The sequence below is a fragment of the Heteronotia binoei genome, chromosome 12 (assembly GCF_032191835.1).
Source record: "Heteronotia binoei isolate CCM8104 ecotype False Entrance Well chromosome 12, APGP_CSIRO_Hbin_v1, whole genome shotgun sequence".
Lineage (NCBI taxonomy): Eukaryota > Metazoa > Chordata > Lepidosauria > Squamata > Gekkonidae > Heteronotia > Heteronotia binoei.
The window spans coordinates 13,004,887-13,031,882 of NC_083234.1; the positions used below are offsets into that span (position 1 = coordinate 13,004,887).

Consider the following 26,996-nt stretch of genomic DNA (forward strand, 5'->3'; position numbering starts at 1 on the left):
GAGCTACTGCCTAAATTAGTTTTGCTCTGGGGCCCTTTTTCCTGAGCTAAAACAAAAATGTGTGAGCCGGAGGCTAAAAAACTGTGAGCTAGCTCACACACTAACTCAGCTTCGAGGGGACACAGCTTCCAGCTCCCCTCACCCCGTTGTGGCACAAAGTCCACACATCTCTAATTGGTGTCAGAAGTAGCAGGGATCTTTCGTGCATAACCAAATAGAATAATTCATGCACCGAGAAAGCCCTTCCTGTCCCTTTGCTCTGTCTAAAATTGAATAGTCAAGAGCAGCATCTTTTATTAACAAGGCTTGACAAACGAGGCTGCGGATTCCTTCCTGGCACATAAGCGAATATTGAGATTAATGTTAAATTTCGGCTGTTTTTTTTTAAAAAACCCTTTCCTTCCCCTATTTTTTTTCTACAAGCCACAAAACTCAGCCTTGCTTTCTGGCTTGCTGCAGTGCACAAGGCTGGGGTGGGCAGATGGACTTCATGCACTGCTTTGGAAGTCAACATTCAACAGCCGCCGCAAGTCACTTTGAGAGTGAAATCTGCCGGCCTGCTCAGCTTGAAACCTGCTAAGAAGTTTCTCGTTCCTTTGCATTTCAACTCTGTTTCTCTCTCCCTCTCCCCCCTTCCTGCAGCTGCCATTTTGGACGACCCGATGGAGTGCAGCAGAGGGGAAAGGCTGTCCATCACGCTGGCCAAGAACCGGATCAACCGAGCTCCAGAGCGGGTGGGAAAAGCCAAAGTGGAGGTGGACATCTTCGAGCTCCTGAGAGACAGCGAGTATGAGACCGCCGAGACCAGTACGTGCAATCTCTAGGGACTGGATGGGGAGACCCCCACAATGTAGAGTTTCTGAAGTCCACCTCCTAATATTTTCTCTTCTGGAAGCCCTCATGTCTGGGCACTCTCTGGCCCTATGCCCCCTCACCGTCAAGTCACACCTCTCTCTCTCTCTCCACATTGGCTGTACCTTGCTTAAGAAAGGTTGACTGACTTCTCTAGAATCACAGCTTCTTGCATCTGCTAATTAGCAGATAGCCCAGACAAGCATGATCTCATCAGATCTCAGAAGCTAAGCAGGGTCAGCTGTGGTTAGTACTTGGATGGAAAACCGTCCTTGAAACACCCAGTTGGGAGGCAGGGGCAGGCTTTATTCAGCCACCTCCCTGAATATCCTCCAGGCCCCCAATAGGGGTCCATCACCAGAGGTCAACATGACTTCCAGGTGCAGACTGTGGTTCCTTTCAATACGAGCGCTTGGCATGACAAGCTGGACATGTTCCACCAACATGTCAAGTCCATGGGCTAGAATGCATCATTATCCTTTGGAACTTATTGCCACAAGATGCTGTAGCGGCCGCTAGCGTGGCTGGCTTTAAAAAGAAAACGGAAAAAAGATTTGATAAGTTCATGAAAGTTGGGCTTATCAGTCGCTGCTGGCTCTGATAGCCAAGAGGCCATCTCCATATTCAGAGGCAGAATACAATCGACAGCCAAGTGCAGCAGCAGGGGGTTGCCGTTGCTGTCATGAAAGGCTTGCAAAGCATTCTAAAGCATCTGGAAGACCGTTGCTAGTAAACAGAATGACCAGCAATAAACAGAATGGCTTAGGGGTATGCAGGGTTTTGTTTTTTTCTAGATTTGGGTCTGTTGGATACCAAAGAATGTTAGTATTTCCCGGTATTTCCAAATTCCAGTATCAGAATGGTGTTGGGATCTGAGTAAAGAATTCAGGAAACCTGAATTTATTCAGGTCCATTATACCCTGTGGGTACCATCCCTATAAGGTGTAATAGATACTCAGTCTAGGGGTATTTGGGGCTCCTGGGGGGGGGCTGTTTTGTGAGGCAGAGGGATCAAATTTGCAGCATTGCTGCTGGTGCCTCTCCTCAACCCCCCCCCCCCCAATTTTCTTTAAATGCCTTCTCCAAGTTGTGCCCAAATAAAAGCTGAATAATAGCAGTATTTATTTGGGCTCAGCAATATCAGTAGCCAAATCATATTAGAGAATCTGTATTTGGCTGAATAAACGGCTGAAAAAATATTGATAAGGTATTTTTCAGGTATATATTTGGTTTGGTTTATACCGAATGCTGTGGCTCACAGTGGCAGAGCACCTGCTTCTCTCAGAAAGCCCCAAGTTCAATCCCCAGCATCTCCAGTTGAATGGATCAGGTAGGAAGTAATGTGGAAGACTTCAACCTGAGACCTTGGAGATCTGCTGTCAAGTCTGAGTAGACAATACTGACCTTGATGCGCCGAGGGTCTGATTCAGTATCAGGCAGCATCAGGCCTCAGATTCAGCAGGAGCTCACAGGAGCACTGCTCCTGAACCTTTCTGATGGTTCCCCCTCTTCCTCCCCACCTACCTTGTCCATTGACTAGTAGGTGCAGCTGCATAACAATCCCTGGATTAGAAGAGTGGGCAGCCAGCCAGCCACCAGGGGCTTTGCCACTCCCCTAGCAGCCCTCATTAACCCCTGGAGAAGCCCACGTCACCCTTTCTCTACTTCTTATGTGATTTTGGGCAGCAGGTGGCTTGCTGGCCTTTTGACACGCATGTGGATCTCTAGCCAGCCCAAGCAGGCCTCACTCGCCTGGGGCTTTCCTTTCTTGCATTGGGTTGCTTTTGACTGGGGAGGCATATGCCACCACCTCTTTTTCTACAAAGTGACCCCTGGGCAGCATCATACGTTCACTGATCAGGACAGTGCCAATCTTGACACTAGTCTCAGTTAGCACAGAAACTCTTCAAGTCGCAGTCCTCTATCCGGGCCACTCAAATGCAACAGAATAAAACATCCCCACAAACCCACATGCCTAAGAACCTGGGGGCTTTCGATATGCTCAGATTCGATGAATCTAAAATGCAGACGGTTCATCCCTTGAGGTGCGTCGTCTGAGATCGATGCGCCACATAAACTGTGCTCCCCACCCCCCTCCTCATCTCATCCCAATTAGACATTTCCTCCGGTCCCCCCTGTGCGTGTTTATTGCTAGAAGCGACCAAATTGGAACCAATGGGATTACTCACAACATTAAGCCTCATGCTTGGCAGCCGAATCAGAGCGATCACTTTGTGACTTCTGAGCTGTGACAACGCCCTCAGGCCGCGGGATTGCTGGAGCTGCCCGGCTGTGTAATGCGGTGTGGTAATGACCTTAGAAGGTGCCCGTTCCCCTAAAGTTGAATCCCTCTTTACATCTGTGAAGCACACATGAATAAAAGACCATGACATTTCCATCACCAAGTTGTCTTGCCGTGTCAAGCATGTCTAGACTAGAACAGTGGCTGTGATTTTAAAGTGTGTTGCCCGCCGCTCACCAATTAGCATGCCGTAAACACTGCTTGAAACCTGAGTGCAAAGTTGATGGACCTTTTGAAGACTTCATTGGCGTGGTGCTTTAAAATCTTGATTAATGGGGGGGGGGGGCTTTCTTTTTAAAAAACAGGATTTCTCAGCCTAGATGGATAGCATCAATCTCAGCTGGCGTGTTGCTTTTCAAAACTGACCATCTTGCTTTCTCTGGATGTGTGATATATCCGTACGGAATACTGCCTGCTGTGAATTCAGAAGCCTTCTTCACACTTGAGAATGAATATGCGGATGGGGAAGATTCAGCCTTGCATATGCAGGTTCTGCCCAGGTGTAGAGTCCTGAAACAGCTGCCTGCACACCTGGCTTTCTCCCTGCAGTTGGAGACCTTTTTTTCCCAGGATCCCTAACTACATGGAGAAATGCCCCTGTACGCACATTTATTTGCCCCTGGGCTTTGCAAGACCCTAGGCAAGAGCCCCGTGGTGAAGCGTGGTAAGCTGCAGTACTGCAGTTCAAGCTCTGCTCTTGACCTGAGTTTAGGCTTCCCAATCCCCAGGTCCCAGCGGGGGATCCCCTGGTTTTACAGGCTTCCCCCCTCCCCCAGCCAGCTGGCCGGCGGGGGAAGCTCCACCCCCACAGCCATTATGCACCTCCAGGAACGATTCCCATAGGGAATGATGGGGAATTGATCTGCGGGTGTCAGGGGCTCTGGGGGGGGGGCTGTTTTTTGAGGTAGAGGTGCCAAATTTTCTGTATAGCATCTAGTGCCTCTCCCCAAAATACCTCCCAAGTTTCAAAAGGATTGGACCAGGGGGTCCAATTCTATGAGCCCCAAAAGAAGGTGTCCCTATCCTTCCTTATTTTCTATGGAAGGAAGGCATTCTAAAAGGTGTGCTGTCCCTTTAAATGTGATGGCCAGAACTCCCTTGGAGTTCAATTATGCTTGTCACACCCTTGCTCCTGGCTCCGCCCCCAATGTCTCCTGGCTCCACCCCCAAAGTCTCCTGGGTCCACCCCCAAAGTCCCCAGATATTTCTTGAATTGGACTTGGCAACCCTACCTGAGTTCAATCCCAGAGGAAGCTGGGTTCAAGTAGCCGGCTCAAGGTTCATTCAGCCTTCCAGCCTTCCGAGGTCAGTAAAATGAGTACCCAGCTTGCTAGGGGGGAAGTGTAAATGACTGGGGAAGCCGCCCTGAGCCTGCTTCGGTGGGGAGGGCGGGATACAAATAAAATGATGTTTGTATGTATGCAGAGTCTGCTATGAAAACATCGTAATGCAACGTCAGCCCAGAGTCGGAAATGACTGGTGCTTGCACAGGGGACTACCTTTGCCTTTAGGGTTTTTGCATCCCTATCCTGGAAGGCCCAATCTTGTCTGAAGAATGCAGATTTCCACTGCAGCTTGACACGGTTCTTTCCCCCTTGCTCCTCCTGCTTCTACATGCCCCCCCCCCCCCGACAAATGCCCATCCCACCTTCTCCTTCCCCAGCTGATTCACAAGGACTATGGTGATGTCATGGGGCTGTAAGTCAGATCTGGCCCTGTAATGATGTCACCGAACCAAAGGCAAGCGAGGCCACATTCCTGCCCTGTGAGTCATGCTTTAAAAGTTAATCACTTTTACCCCCTTTCGAACTTTTCTCTCAGCTTGAAAGATTGCCAAAAAAAGGATGGGGGATGCTTTTGCTGCTGAAAAAACGAACACCATCTGAGGAAATGTCCCCCTCCGTGGCTCTGAAAGGAACCTCCACATCCAAAAGCAATCTACCTCTGTGTTTCCTTATTCTGGCAGCAAAAACTGAGGTGGCTGTCGCCTTCTGCAGTGGCTGATCCAGCAGCCAAGCTCCCCTCCCCCCATTTATTTTTGTGTGGACACAAACAGTGAATTAGGGTTTGTAGAATCTTTCGGGCTCAAGTGCCGTGTTCTACTGGAGAAAGTTTTCCTTCCAGACGTTTCGTTCTCGGCTGCGGAGAACATCCTCAGTGGCGTTGCAGCCGGAGCAGGTACTCTGACCTTCTTGGCTGCTGTGCATTGAGTGAGGCCAGGGCTGCTGGAGAGTTGCTATTTCTAGGCTGGAGGGGGTGTGGTGAAAGGGCAATAGGTTTGTGGATGTGCCCATTGTTTGGTGGGGCTTCCTGGAAGGGTAGTGATAAGGAAACTGGCTGTTGAATGTGACCATTGTTCTGTGTTAATTGCTGGGAGGGTTGGAAGGGGTGTGAAGAAAAGGAAGATGGTTGTTGACTGTGCTGATTGTTCTGTGGGAAGTACTGGTTGTTCTGTGAATTTCTGCAATTTATAGTCTGTAGTCTGAACTGAATCTTGCTTTTTATTTTTTTATTTTTTAAAAAATTGTATTTTTGCCATCAAGTCTCGTCTGATGAGATCGGATTTGCCTGGGCTATCCTGGTCAGGGCTTGGGGCTTGCTAGGGCCGCAGAGTCCTACGATAGTCATTTGGCCACAAAGTACAGCAGGGCACGTAAAATGTACCGGGTTCAAAGCATGAGGACGCCCAAGAGATAGTGAGTTCAGCTTTTTATTCAGTGATTCAGCGTAGTGAGATAGGAACAGAAATGTCTGGCAGGACCAATGGCCCAGCTTATATGCATGCAAACCTCCCCACCCAAAAACCAATTGCCATCATCCCATTACACACAACTCGGTGACAGATTCAGCATCATTTAAGGGCAGTTTCGGAGTCCCCATCCAACTGGACGACCTTGTCATTAAGGGGTTTACAGTTCTGGCCATTAAAGAGAGTGGATTTATACTCCATCCTTCACTCGCAGTCTCAGAGCGGCTTACAATCTCCTTCCTCTCCACACAACAGATACCCTGAGAGGCAGGTGGGGCTGAGAGAGCTCTGAGAGAATAGCTCTGAGAGAAAAGTTTTTTAAAGAGAGAAATGCCTTCTCCAAGCTCGCCAACCAGGCAGTAGGGGCTTCAAGAGCCACACATAAGAACATAAGAGAAGCCATGTTGGATCAGGCCCTGCTTATATGCATGCAAACCTCCCCACCCAAAAACCCACGACCATCATCCCATTACGCACAACTATAGGTTTGATATAAATCAAATCAAATCAAAATAAATTAAATTAATTAATAGCTGGCCTAACGATCCCTGATGGGCCTCCTTCCTGAATCCAGGTGGCTAATAATAATAATAATAATAATAATAATAATAATAATAATAAATTTGTATCCCGCCCTCCCTGCCGAAGCAGGCTAAGGATGGCTCACATAACATAACATAAAATACAAGGATTACAATAATAAAAACAACTATTACATAACATTTTACAATTCACTTATGTACATTATTGCATTAAAACCATCTAATTAAAACCATCAAAATTCAATTCCAGCATTCTTGGTGCTACATGCTCGGTGTTTCTCATCTTACAGTTTTTCGTGATGATGGTACACTAGAACCCACATTAGGAAAAGGCCAGCTGAAAGAGGGTAGTCTTGCGGGCCCTGCGGAACTGGGCAAGGCTCCACAGGGCCCGCACCTCCTCTGGTAATTGGTTCCATCAGTGGGGAGCTGTGATCGAAAAGGCCCTTTCTCTTGTAGCTTTCAGTTTGGCCTCCTTCGGCCCAGGGATTGTCAATAGATTTTGCGAACCAGATCTCAGTACCCTCTGGGGAACATATGAGGAGAGACAGTCCCTAAGGTAGGCAGGTCCTCGGCCATTTAGGGCCATATTGTTTTAGGGTCTCCAGCTCAACCAAGTCTCTGCTGGCCCTAAGGCCAAACTCCAGTTCCAATACATAACAGCACGTGTGTGGCATTGTTTGATGACTTCCTTTAGGATATGGCTGAGGACAGCAAGCCCACCTAAAGACTGGGCAGTCAGAGCACAAAAGAGGGTTGCCAAGTCCAATTCAAGAAATATCTTTGGACTTTGGGGGTGGGGCCAGGAGAAATGTTGTGAGAAGGATAAATGAACTCCAAAGGGAGTTCTGGCCATCACATTGAAAGGGATTGCACACCTTTTAAATGCCTTCCCTCCATTAGAAATAATGAAGGATAGGGGTCCCTTCTTTTGGGGCTCATAGAATTGGACCCCTAAGTCCAATCTTTTTAAAGCTTAATGGGTCTTTTGAGGAGAGGCACTGGATGCTATACAGAAAATTTGGTGCCGCTACCTCAAAACAGCCCCCTCAGAGCCCCAGATACCCGCTTCAGGGTCATCAGAAAGCGGGAGGGGGGGAGGGAAATGTCTGCTGGGCACTCCATTATTCCTCATGGAGAATTGATCTGCGGGTATCTGGGAAATACCTGGAGATTTGGGGGTGGGGAGGGGAGGGACTTCAATGGGGTATGATGCCATAAAGTCCACCTCCCAAAGCAGCCGTTTTCTCCAGGGGGTCTGAGCTCTGCCATCTGGAGGTCAGTTGTAACAGCGGGAGTGTCAAGCGCCAATATTTCTCAATAAGCAGTCTTTTGTTTTAAATCAAAGCTGTTTTATTGTTAGAAATTCAGAAGCTGTACCAAGGACACAAGCCTTCGGAGTGATGACGTATATGTGGTTACACATTTGCTATGTAGGATATCTTCAAAGGTTACATTACAGATGCATACTTGAGTCACGGGCTCAAAGGTTACGAAACACTCTCTCTTCTATTACTAAGGAATTTAGGCTATTAAAAACATCTCCCATTCTCACACTTCTCTAGCAGAAGATAAGAGTTGTCTGTGTGAACCTGTGGGAGAGGCGACTTGAAAGTGGTACCAGCCAGGCTGTAGCATAAACATCCTTGGGCCAGATGGATTTATTACTTGCCCAATGGTTGTAAATAAGGGGGGAGCAGTAGAGAGCTGGTGACCTGCTCTTTGTCTAAGAAACAATTGACAGGGAGGTCTAGAGTTGCCAATCCCCAGGTGGGGACAGGGGATCCCCCGGTTTGGAGGGCCTCCTCCCATTTCAGGTTTATTAGAATGCAGGGAGAGGGGAGGGAAATGTCTGTTGGGAACTCCATTATTCTGTATGGAGGCTTATTCCATAGGAAATGATGGAGAATTGATCTGTTGGTATCTGGGGCTCTGGATGGGCTGTTTTTTTGAGGTAGAGGCGCCAGATGTTCAGTATAGCATCCTCTTCCCAAAATACCCGCCAAGTTTCAAAGCGATTGGACCAGGGGGTCCAATTCTATGAGCCCCAAAAGAAGGTGCCCCTATCCTTCATTATTTCCTATGGAAGGAAATGAAAGGCATTTAAAAAGGTGTGCGGTCCCTTTAAATGTGATGGCCAGAACTCCCTTGGAGTTCAGTTATGTCTGTCACAGCTTTGCTCCTGGCTTCATCCCCAAAGTCTCCTGGCTCCACCCCCAAAGTCCCCAGATATTTTTTTGAATTGGACTTGGCAACCCTAGGGAGGTTTCCAGCCACCACCTTGGGGTTGGCAACCCTACTGACAGAGTAGTCTCCCCTGGAAGCAGCAACACAGAAAAGTCCCAAGTAACAATTCCAGGGCTTTTTTTGGTAGCAGGAACTCCTTTGCATATTAGGCCACTCCTCCCTGGGTGTGTACGGCCTAATATGCAAAGGAGTTCCTGCTACCAAAAAAAAGCCCTGAGCAGTTCCTTTTCAAGCTCAAATAACCCAGAGGGCTGAGTAGGATTGCCAACCTCCAGGTAGCACCTGGAGATCTCCCACTATTACAACTGATCACCATGTGACCAAGATCAGTTCCCCTGGAGAAAATGGCTGCTTTGGAGGGCGGACTCTGCTGAAGTCCCTCCCCAAGCCCCACCCTCTGCAGGCTCCACCCCCCAAATCTGCAGGTATTTCCCAATCCACAGCAGGCAACCCTGGGATTTGAGTAGCTGGAGGAATTCAGCCCCCAGGAACAGGAACTTAAACAGCCGATAAACTTGGCCAAGAGAACATATTTTCAAGATTTCTAGTCAGACGACTGGCTAAGTTTTTCTTTTTTATTATTATTATTTTGCTTTTGGGTAAGACGTGTATAACAATTGCCTTGTCCCTAGAAGGACCCATTCCAATCTCCTTTCATTTTCTCCGTTAAAAAAAAAAAAAACCAAGAAAACTTCTTTTCCTTTGCTACACTGAAAATTACCCTGGCAATTTCTTCTTTTTTTAATCTCCTCCGTTCTAGACATGCACTGAAACGGCTCGCCAAAGCTAGGGACCAGTGATTCTCCCCATCTTCCGTTTGCTAGCCTTGGAGAAGGATTTTTAGAGGGATGTGCCTGCTCTCTGAGATGGACTCGGATACAGGGAAACGGATGCTTATTTGCAAATGTTTGCACCCTCATTTCTTGGCGGAATTAGGCTTCCCAGGCAGCTTACAATTTCCTGTGATTAAAACCATAAACTATATAAAAACCAATAACAGCCGAAAGACCGGCAATAAGAAATACAATAGGCAGTAGCATTAAAATATTTTAAAACATACCAAGAGCAATGAGGTCAGTGTTAAAAATACCATTACTGAAGACAGGATGCAAAGAGGAGGGGGGATTTAGTAGGCGGCTGGGGTTGGAAAAGGACATCAGTTACCTGTCTGGGGCTGTAGCTGGAATGGGGTAGTGGATGCCCCATCCACCTGTAGTAGATTGGGTGGGTGGGTTTCTGTCCCACTCAGGGCTTTTTTGTAGCAGGAACTCCTTTGCATAGAGAGCCAGTTTGGTGTAAAATGTGTGGACTCTTATCTGGGAGAACCGGGTTTGATTCCCCACTCCTCCACTTGCACCTGCTGGAATGGCCTTGGGTCAGCCATAGCTCTGACAGAGGTTGTCCTTGAAAGGGCAGCTGTTGTGAGAGCCCTCAGCCCCAGCCACCTCACAGGGTGTCTATTGTGGGGGAGGAAGATAAAGGAGATTGTGAGCCGCTCTGAGACTCTGAGATTCAGAGTGGAGGGCGGGATATAAATCCAATATCATCATCATATTAGGCCACCACCCCCCTCCCAATGTAGCCAAGAGCTTACAGAAGGCCCTGTAAGAAGAGCCTTGTAAGCTCTTGAAGGATTGGCTACATAAGAGGGGTGTGACCTAATATGCAAAAGAGTTCCTGCTACAAAAAAAGCCCTGGCCCCACCTAAGATTCTTTTAGGGTTCAGGACCGGATCTACATGTTTTTTGAGGATGGTGGAATTAAAAAATGACGCCCCTTATGAGCCGATTCAATCTTATGGGCCTATAGAATAGACTCCATACCAAATTTGGCGCCACCCAGGGCAAGCACCCCCCCCCCTGCTCCCCCTAGATCCGGCCTTGCCAGGGTTCCAATGTGTGAGGAAGCCCTTTCCGTTTAAGGAATGGGAAGGTTGTTTTCAAGCACATTGCTGTACATTTCTTTAAGAATCCCCTTTAGCTACTGTGATTGTGAGCATGGTAAAGTGTGTAAAAAGGGGGTAAAGCAGGGGTCCACCAGCACCTTTCATGGCGCCCACCAAGCATTTTTAGAAAATGGGCGGGGCCAGGTAGGGCTTTTGCCTGCTAGGGCTTTTGATTGGCCAGTGGAGATTCGATTGGCCGAGCAGATTTTTAAAAACACTGCTTTGGCAGCTGCAGCCACCACAGCACAGGGACCTTCACGGTGGGACTGTAGGAAATATGCATCAGCCATTTTTGTGGCGAGCTCTGCCTCCTCAGGCAACCATTTTGTGTCTGCGCCCACCACATCGTAAGAATTTGGAGGTACCTGCTGGCTCAAAAAAGTTGTGGAACCCAGGAGTAAAAGGGAATTTAAAAGCAGGGATGATCACCTTGACCAAGCTATTCGACGACCGGATTTTCCCCTCCATACACAATGTTTCTAATCTCCCCTGCTCCCTTGTAATTGACGGGGATGGAGCTGGCCCAGGTTGGAAAGGTTGCAACCAGTGTTCCCTCTAAGCTGAGTTAGTGTGAGCTAGCTCATCGTTTTTTAACCTCCAGCTGTCTTAGCTGAGTATCCCATCCCGGCTGAGACGGGACTCTGCCAGGAGCACTCCCCCCCCCGCACCCCTCTGGGGCCCCGACATACCTTTAAGCCTCTCGGTGAGGCCCCATTGGCCAAGACCGCTGCCAGTTCGAGGAGCCGACATGCCCGCCCCCAGGTCCGGGGAAGCTGGCGGAGCTGCGGTTGCGGCTACGAGGAGGGGGAGGCCACTGTGTGACACAGAATGTTAGGCTGGAAGCACCATTGGCCTGATCCTCTTATGTTTTTATGTATTTTGATTGGTGGCTGCTCTCCAGCATCTCAGGTGATGATCTTTCGCATCCCCATCATCTGATCCTGACTGGAGAGGCCAGTGATTGAACCTGGGAACTTCTGCATGCCGAGCAGATGCTCTGCTGCTGCGCCATGGCCCCTCCTGATGGGAGTGTTGGTGGTTTCAGTTCCTGGTGGGTGGCAGTGTAGTCGAGGGTCGTGTAGTCAAGGTGGTGGCATCAGAGGATGCTGCTGCTCCCCAACAGCTGTGACCTTTGGTCATCACCCTGCCTGTTCTCCTTATGGAAATGTCCTGGTCCCACTTTGTGAGCATAAGTAGCCCCAGCCCTGCTCCAAGAAGGGGATGGGGAGGGACTTCCCCAGGGCCTGCCAGTAGAAACCAGCCACCTAGCTACAGAAGCCAGATCTCCATCAGGCTTGCAAGCCCTGGGCTGGGAAATACCTGGAGATTTGGGGGTGGAGCCTGGAGAGGGTGGGGCCTGGGGAGGGGAGGGGCCTCAGCAGGGTCCAATGCGCTAGGGTCCACCCTCCAAAGCAGCCATGTTCTCCAGGGGAAGTAATCTGTGTAGTCCAAAGAGCAATTGTAATATTGTGTGATTTGCAGCTGCCAAACTGAAGGTTGGCAACCCCAGCCTCTGTAGATAACTTAGCACAGGGGTGGGCAAACTTGATTAACATAAGAGCCACATAGAATAAACATCAGTTGTTTGAGAGCCTCAAAACAGGAAGGAAGGAAGGAAGGAAGGAAGGAAGGAAGGAAGGAAGGAAGGAAGGAAGGAAGGAAGGAAGGAAGGAAGGAAGGAAGGAAGGAAGGAAGGAAGGAAGCCAGCAGGAACTCATTTGCATATTAGACCACACCCCCTGATGTCACTATTGCTTCACACAGGGCTTTTTGTAGAGAAAGCTCAGCAGGAACTCGTTTGCATATTGGGCCACACCCCTGATACAAAGCCAGCCGGAACTGCGTTCCTGCTCAAAAAAAGCCCTGGAGAGGGGGAGGGAGATGCAAAAGAAAGCAACTTTTAACTTTAAATGTGTTCCCCTAGCCACCAAGAAACAAATGCCTTCTCCAAGCTGGCTGATGGGGCAGTGGGGGCTTTGAGAGCCACACAATATGTATGAAAGAGCCGCATGTGGCTCCCAAGCCACAGTTTGGCCACCCCTGTCTTAGCCGAGACATGCAAGTTTCAAAGGCAGCCCTCTTCGCTGCCTGTCAGTCTCTTTCTTTTAGCTCACCCCAGAGATAAGATCCATAACTTCTAAGGGTCTGCTCGCTTTCCCCGACTTCTCACCTTTGGCTCCGCGCGATTGCTTGTTATGGCATACAATATTAATAAAAGCCATTTGGATACTTTAACCTCAGGCTGTGAAGCTTTCAGACACCTCTTTAATACTGTCAGATTTCAGGCCTTCTCAATTGCTCCGACGCATCGCTCTGAGCCTCCTGGATCTCATATTTTCAACAATTATGTCCATCCAGAACAGTGACATTTTGTATTCTACGCAATTAGCATTTTAAGAGGGTTCAGTGAGACGCTTGTTCTTACCTCGCCCACCGCTTTTCCCTTCTCTCTCTCTTTTATTTCTTTCCTCTCCCCCCCCCCCCTTTCTCATTAATTTCTTTTTGTGTGACAATAATATATAAATACAGAAAGACGCCAACATATCCTTCAGCTGAAAGCAATTTGAAGGGGAAATTTGCAAGGGGGAAAGAAATATTATGTCATCTGTTTCCAAAATAAAATCATCAGAGCGCAATTCTCAGCCATTTCCGATCTTATTTCACCCATTACCATTAAACCCTCCCTAACCCCTCAGAACCTGAGAGAAGGTGACAGCAAGGGCTGGGGGAAGGAGGGGGAGTAAAAGGGATGAAATCAGCATTTCATAGAACCAGAGAGTTGGAAGGGGACCCCCCCAGGGTCATCTAGTCCAACCCCCTGCACAATGTAGGAACTTCACATATACCTCCCTCTAAATTCACAGGATCTGCATTGCTGTCAGATGGCCATCTAGCCTCTGTTTAAAAACCTCCACCACCTCCTGAGGAAGGTTACACTGAGGAACCGCTCTAATAGTCAGGAAGTTCTTCCTAATGTTGAGCTGGAAATTAACTGAGACCCCGCCATTACGCTCCATCCGTCTCCTCTCAAACATGGAGGGGACCTTCCAGTACGTTCATCTCTAAAGTGGCTGTGTAGGGTTATCTCTCCATCAGTGTTCCCTCTAAGCTGCGTTAGTGTGAGCTAGCTCACAGCTTTTTAGCCTCCAGCTCAGACATTTTTGTCTTGTCTCAGGAAGGATGGCTCCAGAGCTAGCTAATTTATGCAGTAGCACATAAAGTAGAATTGTTTGCTCACGAGATGCTACAGCTTAGAGGGAGAATTGCTCTCCATCACCTCCGTACTTGAGAGGAGACAGATGGAGCGTAACGGCCAGGCCTCAGCCAGCCGCTCATAGTGTTCCACAACCAAGGACACATGTACCCTTCAATTCCCATTTATATATCCTATATAAATGGGTATATATCCACAGTATAGCTATATAACTGCAGTATTCCAATGTATTTCTTTTTTAGAATAGGGTATCAGAATAATGGGGGGGGGGGTTGTATTGACATACTCAAATAAGAGATATTGGCTGTTTATCTCATTACATCTACTAACCCATCTTCCGCTATATTTTACTGTATTCTTTTTTTCTAATGGCCAAACTAGAATTATGTTTATATGTGTGTTACAAGTTTAAATTAAACCTCTGAGAAACTAATGCCTTCATTTTAAACCCAGCGCTAACGTTACAACAGACTCTTATTTATGGCACTTGACACCTAATGACATAGACATCAGTCTGCTATTCTGACTTACATTGCCCCCTTGTTGATGCAGCCCAGTTAACATAAACTAACAGTCACCAGACCCCAAACTGTGATTCTTTTAATCTGCTAACAAACATTTCCATGATTTTGCATACTTATTCACTGCCCACTTTCTCTATTCCTGGGACTGTTTGCCATTCCATCCTATCGTCTGATGAAGTGTGCTTCTAGCACACAAAAGCTTACATTCAGAATAAAACTTTGTTGGTCTTAAAGGTGTAACTTGACTCCTACTTTCTTCGATTATCAGTCTTGACATCTGTCTCTCCTTCACTATGCTTAGTGAATTGGCCTAGTCCAGACAAACATAAAGCTTCCAGAGGTTTGGCCTCAAGTATAGCCTTTCTGCCCTTCTTTCTAAAGCCTAGGAGGGTGATAACAAGCTGCGAGCCAGGATTAAGCCAGGGTCTCTGAGGTCATATGTGAAATCAGGGCTTTTTTAGAGCAGGAACGCCCAGGAAACAGTTCCTGCTGGCTTGGCATCAGGTGGTGTGGCCTAATATGCAAATGAGTTCCTGCTGGGCTTTTTCTTTTTAAAAAAAGCCCTGTGTGAAACAACCGTGACATCAGGGGGTGTGACCTAATATGCAAATGTGTTCCTGCTGGGCTTTTTCTACAAAAAAAGCCCTACATGAAACCATAGTTTAAATAAGGTTGCCAGACTGGGAGATGTTCCAGCATTAGAACTGATCTCCAGCTGACAGATCAGTTAACACAGAGAAAAACGGCTGCTTTGGAGGATGGGTTATATGGCATTATACCCTGCTGTGCTCCCTTCCCTTCCCTCCCCAAACCACACCCTCCCCAGGCTCCTCCCCCCAAATCTCCAGGTATTTCCCAACTCACAGGTGACAACCCTACATATATTGAACATATGAAGCTGCCTTCTACTGAATCAGACCCTTGGTCCATCAAAGTCAGTACTGTCTTCTCAGACTGGCAGCGGCTCTCCAGGGTCCCAAGCTGAAGTTTTTCACACCTATTTGCCTGGACCCTTTTTTGGAGATGCCAGGGATTGAACCTGAGACCTTCTGCTTCCCAAGCAGATGCTCTACCACTGAGCCACCGTCCCTCCATATTAAACAATAATTTAGAACCTAGCTCCAGATCCTGGTTGGGTAGACCCTAACTTGTCATATTTGTGGAGCCCTCATCCAGACAGTCTCATTAACCATAGTTGGATTACTGCAATGCATCCTTTGTGGAGTTGTCCTTGAAGACTACCCAGAATCTACAAGTGGTCCAGAATGTGGCAGCCCGGGGGCTAGCTGCCAGGGACATACAATGCCCATTTTGAAACAGCTTCATTAGCTGCCACTGTGTTTCCGATGGATTCAGGTACTGGGCAGCCATGTTGGTCCGAAGCAATAGAACAAAGTCTGAGTCCTGTGGAACCTTTAAGACAAACAAAGTCTAATTCTGGGTATAAGCTTTTGTGTGCATCCATGCTCAGGAAAGCTTAAATCTGCCATTCAAATCATTGCAGAAAACCATGGTTTAATTAGTTTTGTTAGAGAGGAGGCAGTAGAAGAAGAAGAAGAAGACGATATTGGATTTATATCCCGCCCTCCACTCTGAATCTCAGAGTCTCAGAGCGGCTCACAATCTCCTTTACCTTCCTCCCCCACAACAGACACCCTGTGAGGTGGGTGGAGCTGAGAGGGTTCTCACAGCAGCTACCCTTTCAAGGACAACCTCTGCCAGAGCTATGGCTGACCCAAGGCCATTCCAGCAGGTGCAAGTGGAGGAGTGAGGAATCAAACCCGGTTCTCCCAGATAAGAGTCCACACACTTAACCACTCCACCAAACTGGCTCTCAGGGCCAGCCTGCTCACTAGGCAAACTAGGCATTTGCCTAGAGCGCCGGCAGGGCGGGGGCACCAAAATCGGCCCTTGTCCCCTAGGGAAATCCCTGTCTGCTTCCACCTCCCCCACAATTTTAATGCCTGCGAATGGGCGGTGAAGTGCTGCACTCCTGGGGTTCTTTAAAGGCCACCCTGCCCCACCAACCAGCTGAAAGCAGCACGAAGGCCGGTGGCTCCTATGCTGGCCTTCTGGAATGCTCAGGACGATCAGCGAGCGGCGGGAAGAACAAACAAGCCGCTGGAAAAGCAGCTGTGCTGCTGCCTTCTCCCCACTTCCTTCCCACTCCAGGAAGGAAGTGTGGAGGAGGCAGGGGCGTGGCCACTCTTTCAGCGGCTTGCTCGTCCTTTCCACCACTGCTGCCCCAGCGCTGATTGTCCTGAGCGTGCCGTAAGACCAGCATAGGAGCCACTGACCTCCATGCCGTTTCACCCGCCGATCAGCTGATCGTCGGGAGGGGGCGGCCTTTAAAGAGCCCCGGGAGTGTGGTGCTTCACCACCCATTCCCAGGCATTCAAATTGGGAGGGAGGAGGAGGTGGCACCGCAGAAAGGGGTGGGCAGAGCGGCAGGGCGCAGCAGTGGGGGCGGCAAGCAGCAAGGCTGCCTGGGATGCCATGTGCCCTAAGGCTGGCCCTGAGTAGACCCCCCATTTGTCATGGCAAATACGAGGGAGTGGCTCAGTTCACACATCCTGCAAAACTCTGGTTCCTCTGTTGATTTATTAAAACATTCCTATCCTTTCCTTTCCTCGTAGTTCAAGTTGGCTTGTGGTCATCGATAAAAAACATTTTCTTTCTGAGCTTCCGGGAAGAGAGTTCAGGTCCAGAATCTTATTGAAGTCTCAGTAGTTTTGTTAAATCAGTGTCCTCCCATTATGGTTCCATTAAATTAATGCTTTAGGCACAGAAGCATTGGACAGCTGGCTGCTTGGTTACGTATCTTTGGTCAGGCAAAAGCTGGACCGGAGTAAAACCTGAGAGTTCTTGCTGATCGAGTTCATGGCTGGCTTAGTGGTGTCTCTCCATACCTAGAGCAGAAAAGATGTTGCCTTATTCTTATAAGGAAAAGTCTGTACATTACTGTGATTTAAAAATGATGGTTGGTTAAAGAAGAGTCACCGACAGGAGCACATGTTGCAATTACCGATAACGCTCACCTTTCCCGTGTGTTTAACTTCCAAAGTCTCTTTCTAAGAAGGTCCGGTGGCCTGGTTAACTACATCTTTCTCTAACAGCTGTCTTCTTTTGGACAGGGGTTTCCCCTCCTCCTCTTTTCTTCCTGGGTACCAGTCTGTCTCCTGTGGCTTGGTGCATTGTCCATCTTCTCTAAGATCCTCCCTCCATCTCCTCCTCCTATTATCAGCACCCGGAGGCATGTCATCTGAATTGTAAGGCTGAGAAATAATATTTTAAAGGGGCATGACCGCTCTTCCTCAAGGTTTATCTGGGCATGGTAGGATGGATTGAAGGGCCTTTTGTTGAAGGATGCTGCGACAGTGTGATAAAGGCTGATTCAACACTAACCTCGCTTCACGCCAGGCTTCCGTTTCTCTCCAGAGCAAGCTAGCGGTTCCACACCAGCTGTTCCATGCCGCCATTTTGTGCAGGGAAAAGCCGTGTTTTGCCGTGCTGCAGCGTAAACCTGTTCTTTTAGGTTTGCACTGTGGTGTGGCAAATTGCGGATCTTCCCCATGCAAAATGATGGCGAGGAGCTGTTGGGGTTTACAGATACTTTGGCAGAGTTGTGTGGAGAGAACCACAAATAAACAAGCCAGGCAGATGTTTTAGCTTAAGAATAAAGTAGTTTACTTTTACTATGAGGAAAGGGTTACTGGGATTTCTAGAAAACAAAAGAAGGATTCATTATCCTATCTAGTCTCTAGACTACATCTCGACTCTCTTGAGTCCGAACTCTTAACTGCATGGAGATCTGAGGGCTTTACACAAAGGGCAATAAAAACTGACCAAATGGTTTCCCCCAGACCACCTCCCAAATATATGGATTAGCCTATTAGGACTTTGCTTCATTTGTCACTATACATATTGACACCTAGCCTGAGCAGGAAGTACGTGCAAACATTCTCATTGGCTATACCTCTCACTGGCTAAGCATCAGCATGCATATACATTCATTTAATTAACTCATGACAACAGGAAGTGAAATTGCATCAGAAAACCCAACAGGAGCAGCTGATGCGAAATCGCTAGCTTGCTCCGGAGAGAAACGGAAGCCTGGTGAGGAGCGAGGTTAGTGCAGAATCAACCAAAATATTGTGACTTGGTTGCCTCCAAGCAGTCTGAGAGTCTGTTTGGTGTAGTGGCTAAGAGCATGGACTCTTATCTGGGAGACCCGGGTTTTTCCTCACTCCTCCACATGCACCTGATGATGTGACCTTGAGTCAGTCACAAGTTCTCACAGAGCTGTTCCTCTCAAGAGCAGTTCTTTCAGAGCTCTCTCTTGCCTCACCTACCTGACAGGGTGTCTGTTATAGGGAGAGGAAGGGAAGGAGATTGTAAGCCACTCTGAGACTTTGAGTGGAGAGCGGGCTACAAATCCAATCTTTTCTTCTTCTCCAAGAACTAAGCTGCTTTGGTCCATATATGCAGTGGGAAACAGAAGAAAAGAAGGGATTCTGACTACATAAATCAAGAAGAAGAAGGGGCAGCGGTGGAAGAGGAGATTGGATTTATGCCCTGCCTGGTTTGGTGTAGTGCTTAAGTATGTGGACTCTTATCTGGGAGAACTGGGTTTGATTCCCCACTCCTCCACTTGCACCTGCTGGAATGGCCTTGGGTCAGCCATCGCCCTGGCGGAGGTTATCCTTGAAAGGGCAGCTGTTGTGAGAGCCCTCTCAGCCCCACCTACCTCAGGGTGTCTGTTGTGGCGGAGGAAGATAACGGAGATTGTGAGCCGCTCTGAGACTCTGAGATTCGGAGTGGAGGGAGGGATATAAATCCCATATCTTCTTCTTCATCATCTTCTTCTACCTGAAGGTGTCTCAGAGCAGCTTGCAATCTCCTTTCCCTTCCAGCCAAGCAGACAGATGGAAATCTTCCTCGTGCCACTCTGGCCCCATAGGAGAACGTAATTTAAAAAGTATGATGGGAGTAAGGTTTCATGATGACAATTATAATTCAAGAAGCATTCCAAGGTAGATGCTGCGCTGACATAATTTAATACACTTTCCAGGTATATCAGGAATGTGTGCCATTGCCAGTTTGCAAATATTATGCAAATGAGTCGTGCTAATGAGCTCCAGCACCTCTTTTTCTATGAAATGACCCCTGATGACTACCCTCTGAAACTCTGGTATAGTTGTAGAACTTCTACTTATGATTTCCTCCCCTCCCCCACCCTGATCTATTTAGGCAGGGCTCTTTCTGTAGCAGGAACTCCTTTGCATATTAGGCCACACCCCCTGATCTAGCCAATCCTCCTGAAACTTACAGTACGCCCTGTACTAAGAGCCCTGTAAGCTCTTGGTGGATTGGCCGCATCAGGGGTGTGTGGCCTAATATGCAAAGGAGTTCCTGCTACGAAAAAGGACCTGTTTTTAGGAAGTTAGATTTAGAAAGTTCAGCTGTGTGTTGTAACACCAGGCCTTCATTGCTTCGTGTATCAGGCAGAACCTGTTGATGCTTGTTATCATCCAATTGTGGCAGCAATTTTTGTACATTAATATTTCAAAAGTGCTTGTTGTTGCCCACCTTTGATATTAGGAACTTGGCAGGATAGAATTTGACGAAGAGCTTAACAGGGCTTTTTTTGTAGCAGGAACTCCTTTGCATATTAGGCTACACCCCCCCCCCCCAATGTAGCCAATCTTCCTGGAGCTTACAGTAGGCCCTGTACTAAGAGCCTTATAAGCTCATGGAGGATTGGCTATATCGGGGTGTGTGGCCTAATAGGCAAAGGAGTTCCTGTTACAAAAAAAGCCCTGAGCTTACAGCATTTCACACTCATGTGTTCAAATTACCCAGAATTCTCCTTGTCTCACCACTACACTGATCAGGACCTTGTGTATGCTCTTTGGGGGGAATCACAAGTGAGGTAAAAGCATTGACTCTGAGGAGACATTTTGCCTGGGAGGTCGATGAAGATCGCTCCTCCCTGGTGCTCGCTGGCTCTGTGGGAAGCTGGTGTCAAAGAGAGCTTATGTTACCAGCAAAGAAACTCTCTCTACATGAACTAATCCTTTGCCCGAAGCCCCTTCACTTTGTTTCAGTTTCTGTATTCGTAATTCCGTTGGATGTTTCCCTCCCGGTGAATGAGAAGCTTTTTCTCAACATTTTTCTTCTTCTTTTGGTCCCTTCCGATGGTTGTTAGAACTTGGTTGCTATGGCTACTTAGCCCCTTCTCCTAGCTTCTGCTTTTTCCGTAGGTGTCTTTGAGGCTAAGGGTGACACCGCATGTACTATATTTCCCCCTTTTACTTGTAAGGCAAAAGAATGGGTGTGTCCACACAGCCAACCTCAGGACTTTAATGGAGCCTTCACACATGCATCCACAAATAAAGATGGTTTTGCTTTACTGAGTGGCACTTCCGAGGAACAATGGAAAACTCTCGGCATTTGTGAGGGAACAGTGAAGTTTTCTTAAATGGAAGGCACTTCTGACAAATCTCCCATATTCTTTTAAGAAAAAAGGCTATTCGAGACGAGGGATCCAAGTGCTTGAAAACGTCTATACACAGAAGAAAAACCAAGAGTTTAAAGCTGTCTGAAGTAGATGGGGGGAGTTGGGGGGGGGGGGCGGGGAGGAAGCTTCAACAGAACTCACTGTCAGGTTCTCACTTCTTCTTGTTTTGAAAATAATTCCTACCCGAAGCACTTAACAGCTCAATCCCAAGCGGCGATACCTGCCTTGTAAGTCCCTTGGAATCAATGGACTTAGAAGGGTGAGACTCTGGGATTGCATTGTTATTATGCTTGAGTTGTTCCGCTCAGGTCGTGTTTAGTAGATTCTTAGTTGCTCTTTTCTGTTAGGGAGGATATCAATTTGCAGAAATATTATCAATGCAAAGGTAGCATCGATGTACCTAGGCCTGATAATCACGTAGACACGGATGCCAACTTTGTTCAGGGAATTTTCCCCATCCGGCAGCAGCACTGGCTATGCCAACCTCCCCTCAGATTGAGGGTCTGAAAATGACGGATCGAAAGACGTGTAATACATTTGGGACGGGAGCATGAGGGAAACGGTGCGGAGTCATTTCTTAACCAGCCACCGTCTCATCCTGTCAGCATGCCTTCGTACGGGAGGGATTTTTTTTTTATTCAGAACTTCTTCAAATTCCACAACTCCCTTTATTAAAGCCGCATTATCTCCCTCGTTATGAGACAGGACAGAGAAAGTGGGATGACTTAATAGACAGAATGGAGAATAACTCTCAGGAGTCTCGGCTCTTTCCACCACCTCATACCACTACATTATACATTCATGCTTAAAAAAAAAAAAAAGGCTGAAAGTAACCATTATGATAATGTCCAAATCTCCTGACAACACAGACCGTAGCCTTCTCTTCGATGATTTCTCAATAATGTATGTCAAGACTGCAGGAACTTTTCCCGAAAAGTTTCAGAATGATGGAGGAGCTGCCCCTGCAGGATCTATCCTGACAATATTGCTTCCTCTCCCGGTTTCATTATCTTCTCCTTTTGAGGGGATGCAGAAAATTGAGGAGTGGGTAGAAGGTGGTGGATGAGGCACAGTGGTGTCACTTAATTACATACATTTGATTCCCCACTCCTTCATTTGCAGCGTGTGGAATGGCCTTGGGTCAGCCGTAGCTCTCGCAGGAGTTGTCCTTGAAAGGGCAGCTGCTATGAGAGCCCTCTCAGCCCCACCCACCTCACAGGGTATCTGTTGTGGGGGGAGAAGATATACGAGATTGTAAGTCGCTCTGAGTTTTCTCTCTGATTAAGAGAGAAGGGCGGGGTGTAAATCTGCAGTCTTCTTCTTCTTCTAATTGATGTAGAGTCATCGATTTGGCAACGGCCTTCAGTGCTCTGTTTGTCCTGTCTGCCAAAAAGAGGGGAGGGAGCTATCTGATATCTCTGCCTTCCATAAGAACATAAGAAGAGGCCTGCTGGATCAGACCAGTGGTCTGTCTGGTCCAGCATCCTGTCTCACACAACCAGTTCCTTCGGAATTCCAACAACAGGGAAAAGAGGCCAAGGCCTTCATAAGAACAACAGAGGAGCCTTGCTGGATCAGACCGGTGGTCCATCTAGTCCAGCATCCTGTCTCACACAGGGGCAAACCAGTTCCCCTGGAGGACCAACAACAGGGCAGAGAGACTGATGTTGTATTCTAGCACTGGGATTAATTTATTTAATTTGTTTTAATTTAATTAGTTTTTTTTATCCTGCCCTCCCCTACAAGTGGGCTCAGGGCAGTTGCAACATATAGGAGAATATAACCAAGGTCAACAGTGCTAAGCTTCCGAGATCTGACGAGATTGGGCTAGCCTGGGCCATCCAGGTCAAGGCAAAATTGTGGTGGAAAGTGCTGTTCAGTTACAATTGACGTATGGCAAGCCTGTGGGATATTCAAGGCAAGATATGGACAGAGGTGGCTTGCCCTTGCCTGACTCTGCATAGCAACCTTGAACTTCCTTGGTGGTCTCCCATCCAAGTGCTGACCAGCACCAACCCTGCTTGCATCTGAGGTCTGATGAGATCAGGCTAGCTTGGTCCACCAAGGTCAAGGTAACAGCTGAACTGAGGTGGTTTGCCCTTGGTTGCCTCTGCAGAGCAACCCTGGACTTCCTTGGTGGTCTCCCATCCAAGTGCTGACCAGCACCAACCCTGCTTGCATCTGAGGTCTGATGAGATCAGCTAGCTTGGTCCACCAAGGTCAAGGTAACAACTGAACTGAGGTGGTTTGCCCTTGGTTGCCTCTGCAGAGCAACCCTGAACTTCCTTGGTGGTCTCCCATCCAAGTGCTAACCAGCACTAACCCTGCTTGCATCTGAGGTCTGATGAGATCAGGCTAGCTTGGTCCACCAAGGTCAAGGTAACAGCAAACTGAGGTGGTTTGCCCTTGCCTGCCTCTGCAGAGCAACCCTGGACTTCTTTGGTGGTCTTTCCATCCAAGTACAAGCTAGGACCATCCTTGCTTAACTTCTGATATCCTTCATGATTGGCCATCCAGATCAAGGTTTATGTATATATGAGTAAAAAAGGTAAAGGTTTGAGTAAAAAGGTAAAGAGAAAAGTCAACTGCAGGGTGATATGATAGAGGTTTACAAGATTATGCATGGGATAGAGAAAGAAGTACTTTTCTCCCTTTCTCACAATACAAGAACTTTTGGACATTCAATGAAATTGCTGAGCAGTCGGGATAGAATGGATAAAAGGAAATACTTCTTCACCCAAAGGGTGATTAACATGTGGAATTCACTGCCACAGGAGGTGGTGGTGGCTACAAGCATAGACAGCTTCAAGAGAGAATTGGATAAACATCTGGAGCAGAGGTCCATCAGTGGCTCTTAGCCACAGCGTATTGTTGGAACTCTCTGTCTGGGGCAGTGATGCTATGTATTCTTGGTGCTTGGTGGAAGGGCTTTTAGCCCCACTGGTGGACCTCCTGATGGCACTTGGGGTTTTTTTTTGTGGCCACTGTGTGACACATAGTGTTGGACTGGATGGGCCATTGGTCTGATCCAACATGGCTTCTCTTATGTTCTTATGTAAAGGTAGTCCCCCGTGCAAGCACCAGTTGTTTCCAACTCTGGGGTGACATCGCATCACAACGTTTTCACGACAGACTTTTTGCGGGGTGGTTTGCCATTGCCTTCCCCAGTCATCTACACTTTCCCCCCAGCAAGCTGGGGACTCATTTTACCGACTTCAGAGGGATGGAAGGCTGAGTCAACCTTGAGCCAGCTACCTGAACCCAGCTTCCACCGGAATTGAACTCAGGTTGTGAGCAGAGAGCTCAGACTGCAGTATTGCAGCTTTACCACTCTGCACCATGGGGCTCACTATATATGAGTAACAGCACCCTTTTAAAAGCACCTTTTTTAAAAAAAAACAAAACAAAAAAGCATTGTGTATCACAATATGCCACAAAACAGGAGTACCGCTAGGGCTTTTTCTTATGCTGGCTGGCTTGGCATGGGGTGCGTGGCCTAATATGCAAATGAATCCCTGCTGTGCTTTTTCTACAAATAAAGCCCTGGGGACCACAGTATGCCACAAAGTAAGGAGCAGCTTCTCACTCTGCAATGACTGCAACAAATAACCACCGATTCAAGAAAGTGAGCCAAGGTGTGTTCTGTTGCACGTCTGAAATCTTTCTCCCAATGTCGTCTGTTCTTTCATAGGGAGGAAAGGTTAATAGAATCGATCCGCAGTTCTTGGGTGCAGACGGACAGTTTTACTGCAACTTCAGTTCCTGATCAGTGTGCTTATCATCTCTATATCTTCCTTGTCACTTGGTGGAATCGATAGAGATGATCTAATGCCCCTTGGGGATCTTGGGTGATGATTTAACTGCAGTGTTACCGCATACGTACCCTAAACGCAAGGCACAAGTTCTCACCACTTTGGAGATTTTGCAGTGGGAGGAGAAAGGATGGATTTTGTTGTCGGTGGTGTGATAAGAACTCCCTTGGACCGTCGGGTCCACTTAACGTCACGTCAGGCCCTACGGCATGCAGCTTGTGAACTCAGTGCAGAGAAATTGAGACTAAAAACATCTAGTTCCTGCTATAATTTAGCTCCGTTCATGAACAGAGAGGGGAAATGGATGCAAATATGTCCTCTAAAGTGTGTTGCTCTAACCTGGGTCATTTCCTCAGTTAATATCATTCATTATCTGCAGTGCAAATAGACCTAAAGTACTGCCGGATGAATCCAGAAAACCCTGTTGTGGGGTGGGGCGCGGTGAGAGAGATGGATTCCACTCACACAGCTGGTTGACTCAAGTAGTCAAGTTTGTTCTTTCCCTGTGCCACTTCTGGCTGTAGATGGAGAGGGGCTGGGTTGCATTCCTCACTGGTGGGTTATGTCCCCCCTTTAAGAAACAAAAGTTCTGTGGTAGGTATGGACTCAGTGCCTTGACCTGAGGTTGCCATATTTCAGAAGCTAAGCATTTGTAGAGGAATCCAGGGTAGCTCTGCAGAGGCAAACCATGGCAAACCGCCTCTGAACATCTGGTCTGATCTGGGTGCCCCAGGCTGGCCTGATCTCATCAGATCTTGGAAGCTAAGCAGGGTTGGCCGTGGTTACCACTTGGATGAAAGACCAACAAGGAAGTCCACGGTTGCTACGCAGAAGAAGGCAATGACCAACCACCTCTGTTCATTTCAGCTCTGACCTGGATGCCCCAGGTTGGCCTGAGCTCATCAGATCTCGGAAGCTAAGCAGGGTCAGCCCCGGTTAGCACTTGGATGAAAGACCACCAAGGAAGTCCACGGTTGCTATGCAGAGGCAGGCAATGACCAACCACCTCTGTTCATTTCTGCTGTGACCTGGATGTCTCAGGCTAGCCTGATATCAGATCTCAGAAGCTAAGCAGGGTTGGCCCTGGTTAGCACCAAGGAAGTTCAGGGTTTCTATGCAGAGGAAGGTAATGACCAACCACTTCCTTGGTGGTGGAGTCTCTGAAGCACATGCTTTTCATAAGAACATAAGAGAAGCCATGTTGTTTCAGGCCAATGGCCCATCCAGTCCAACACCCTGTGTCACACAGTGGCAAAAAAAAATTATATATATATATATATACACACACACACACACACACACACTGTGGCTAATAGCCACTGATGGACCTCTGCTCCATATTTTTATCTAACCTCCTCTTGAAGGTGGCTATGCTTGTGGCCATCACCACCTCCTGTGGCAGTGAATTCCACATGTTAATCACCCTTTGTGTGAAGAAGTACTTCCTTTTATCCGTTTTAACCTGTCTGCTCAGCAATTTCATCGAATGCCCACGAGTTCTTGTATTGTGAGAAAGGGAGAAAAGTACTTCTTTCTCTACTTTCTCTATCCCATGCATAATCTTGTAAACCTCTATCATGTCACCCTGCAGTCGACGTTTCTCCAAGCTAAAGAGCCCCAAGCGTTTCAACCTTTCTTCATAGGGAAAGTGTTCCAGCCCTTTAATCATTCTAGTTGCCCTTTTCTGCACTTTCTCCAATGCTATAATATCCTTTTTGAGGTGCGGCGACCAGAACTGCACACAGTACTCCAAATGAGACCGCACCATCGATTTATACAGGGGCATTATGATACTGGCTGATTTGTTTTCAATTCCCTTCCTAATAATTCCCAGCATGGCATTGGCCTTTTTTATTGCAAACACACACTGTCTTGACTTCACTTGACTTCACTGTCTTGACTTGCACACTGTCTTCAGTTGCACATTTTATTACGTGCCACGGTCAGAGATTATTACTCCGTTTTCGGGCAAGATCCCTGGCCTCACAAGTGAAGCCAGGCTAGGCGACCTCCTATCTGACATAAACCCTAAAATCACCTATCAAGTTGCCAGGTTTTGTGTGTCGATTATGAGGCTGCGGAAAATGTACATTAACCAGGTTTGGATTTGAATAATTGGTATATTTCATATCTCTCCTCTCTGCTTGTATATTAGAATGCATGCTTTTCAAACTTTCAACTTTTAATTTTTAACTTTTGTTTTGTATTTCTCCCTTCTGTACATGGATGGTCTAATGACTGTAATAAATATGACTGAGTGACTGACGCCTCTGTTCGTTTCTGCTCTGA

At 47.6% G+C, this 26,996-nt stretch overlaps 1 protein-coding gene across 1 annotated transcript in view; it reads left to right on the forward strand.

Annotated features, from left to right (window-relative positions):
• Positions 1 to 26,996, forward strand: part of GRIK4 (glutamate ionotropic receptor kainate type subunit 4) — a 901,771-nt gene that overhangs the window by 572,230 nt on the left and 302,545 nt on the right. The window contains 1 exon segment of the mRNA XM_060251811.1: positions 643 to 807. Coding sequence (XP_060107794.1) covers positions 643 to 807 — 165 coding nt within the window.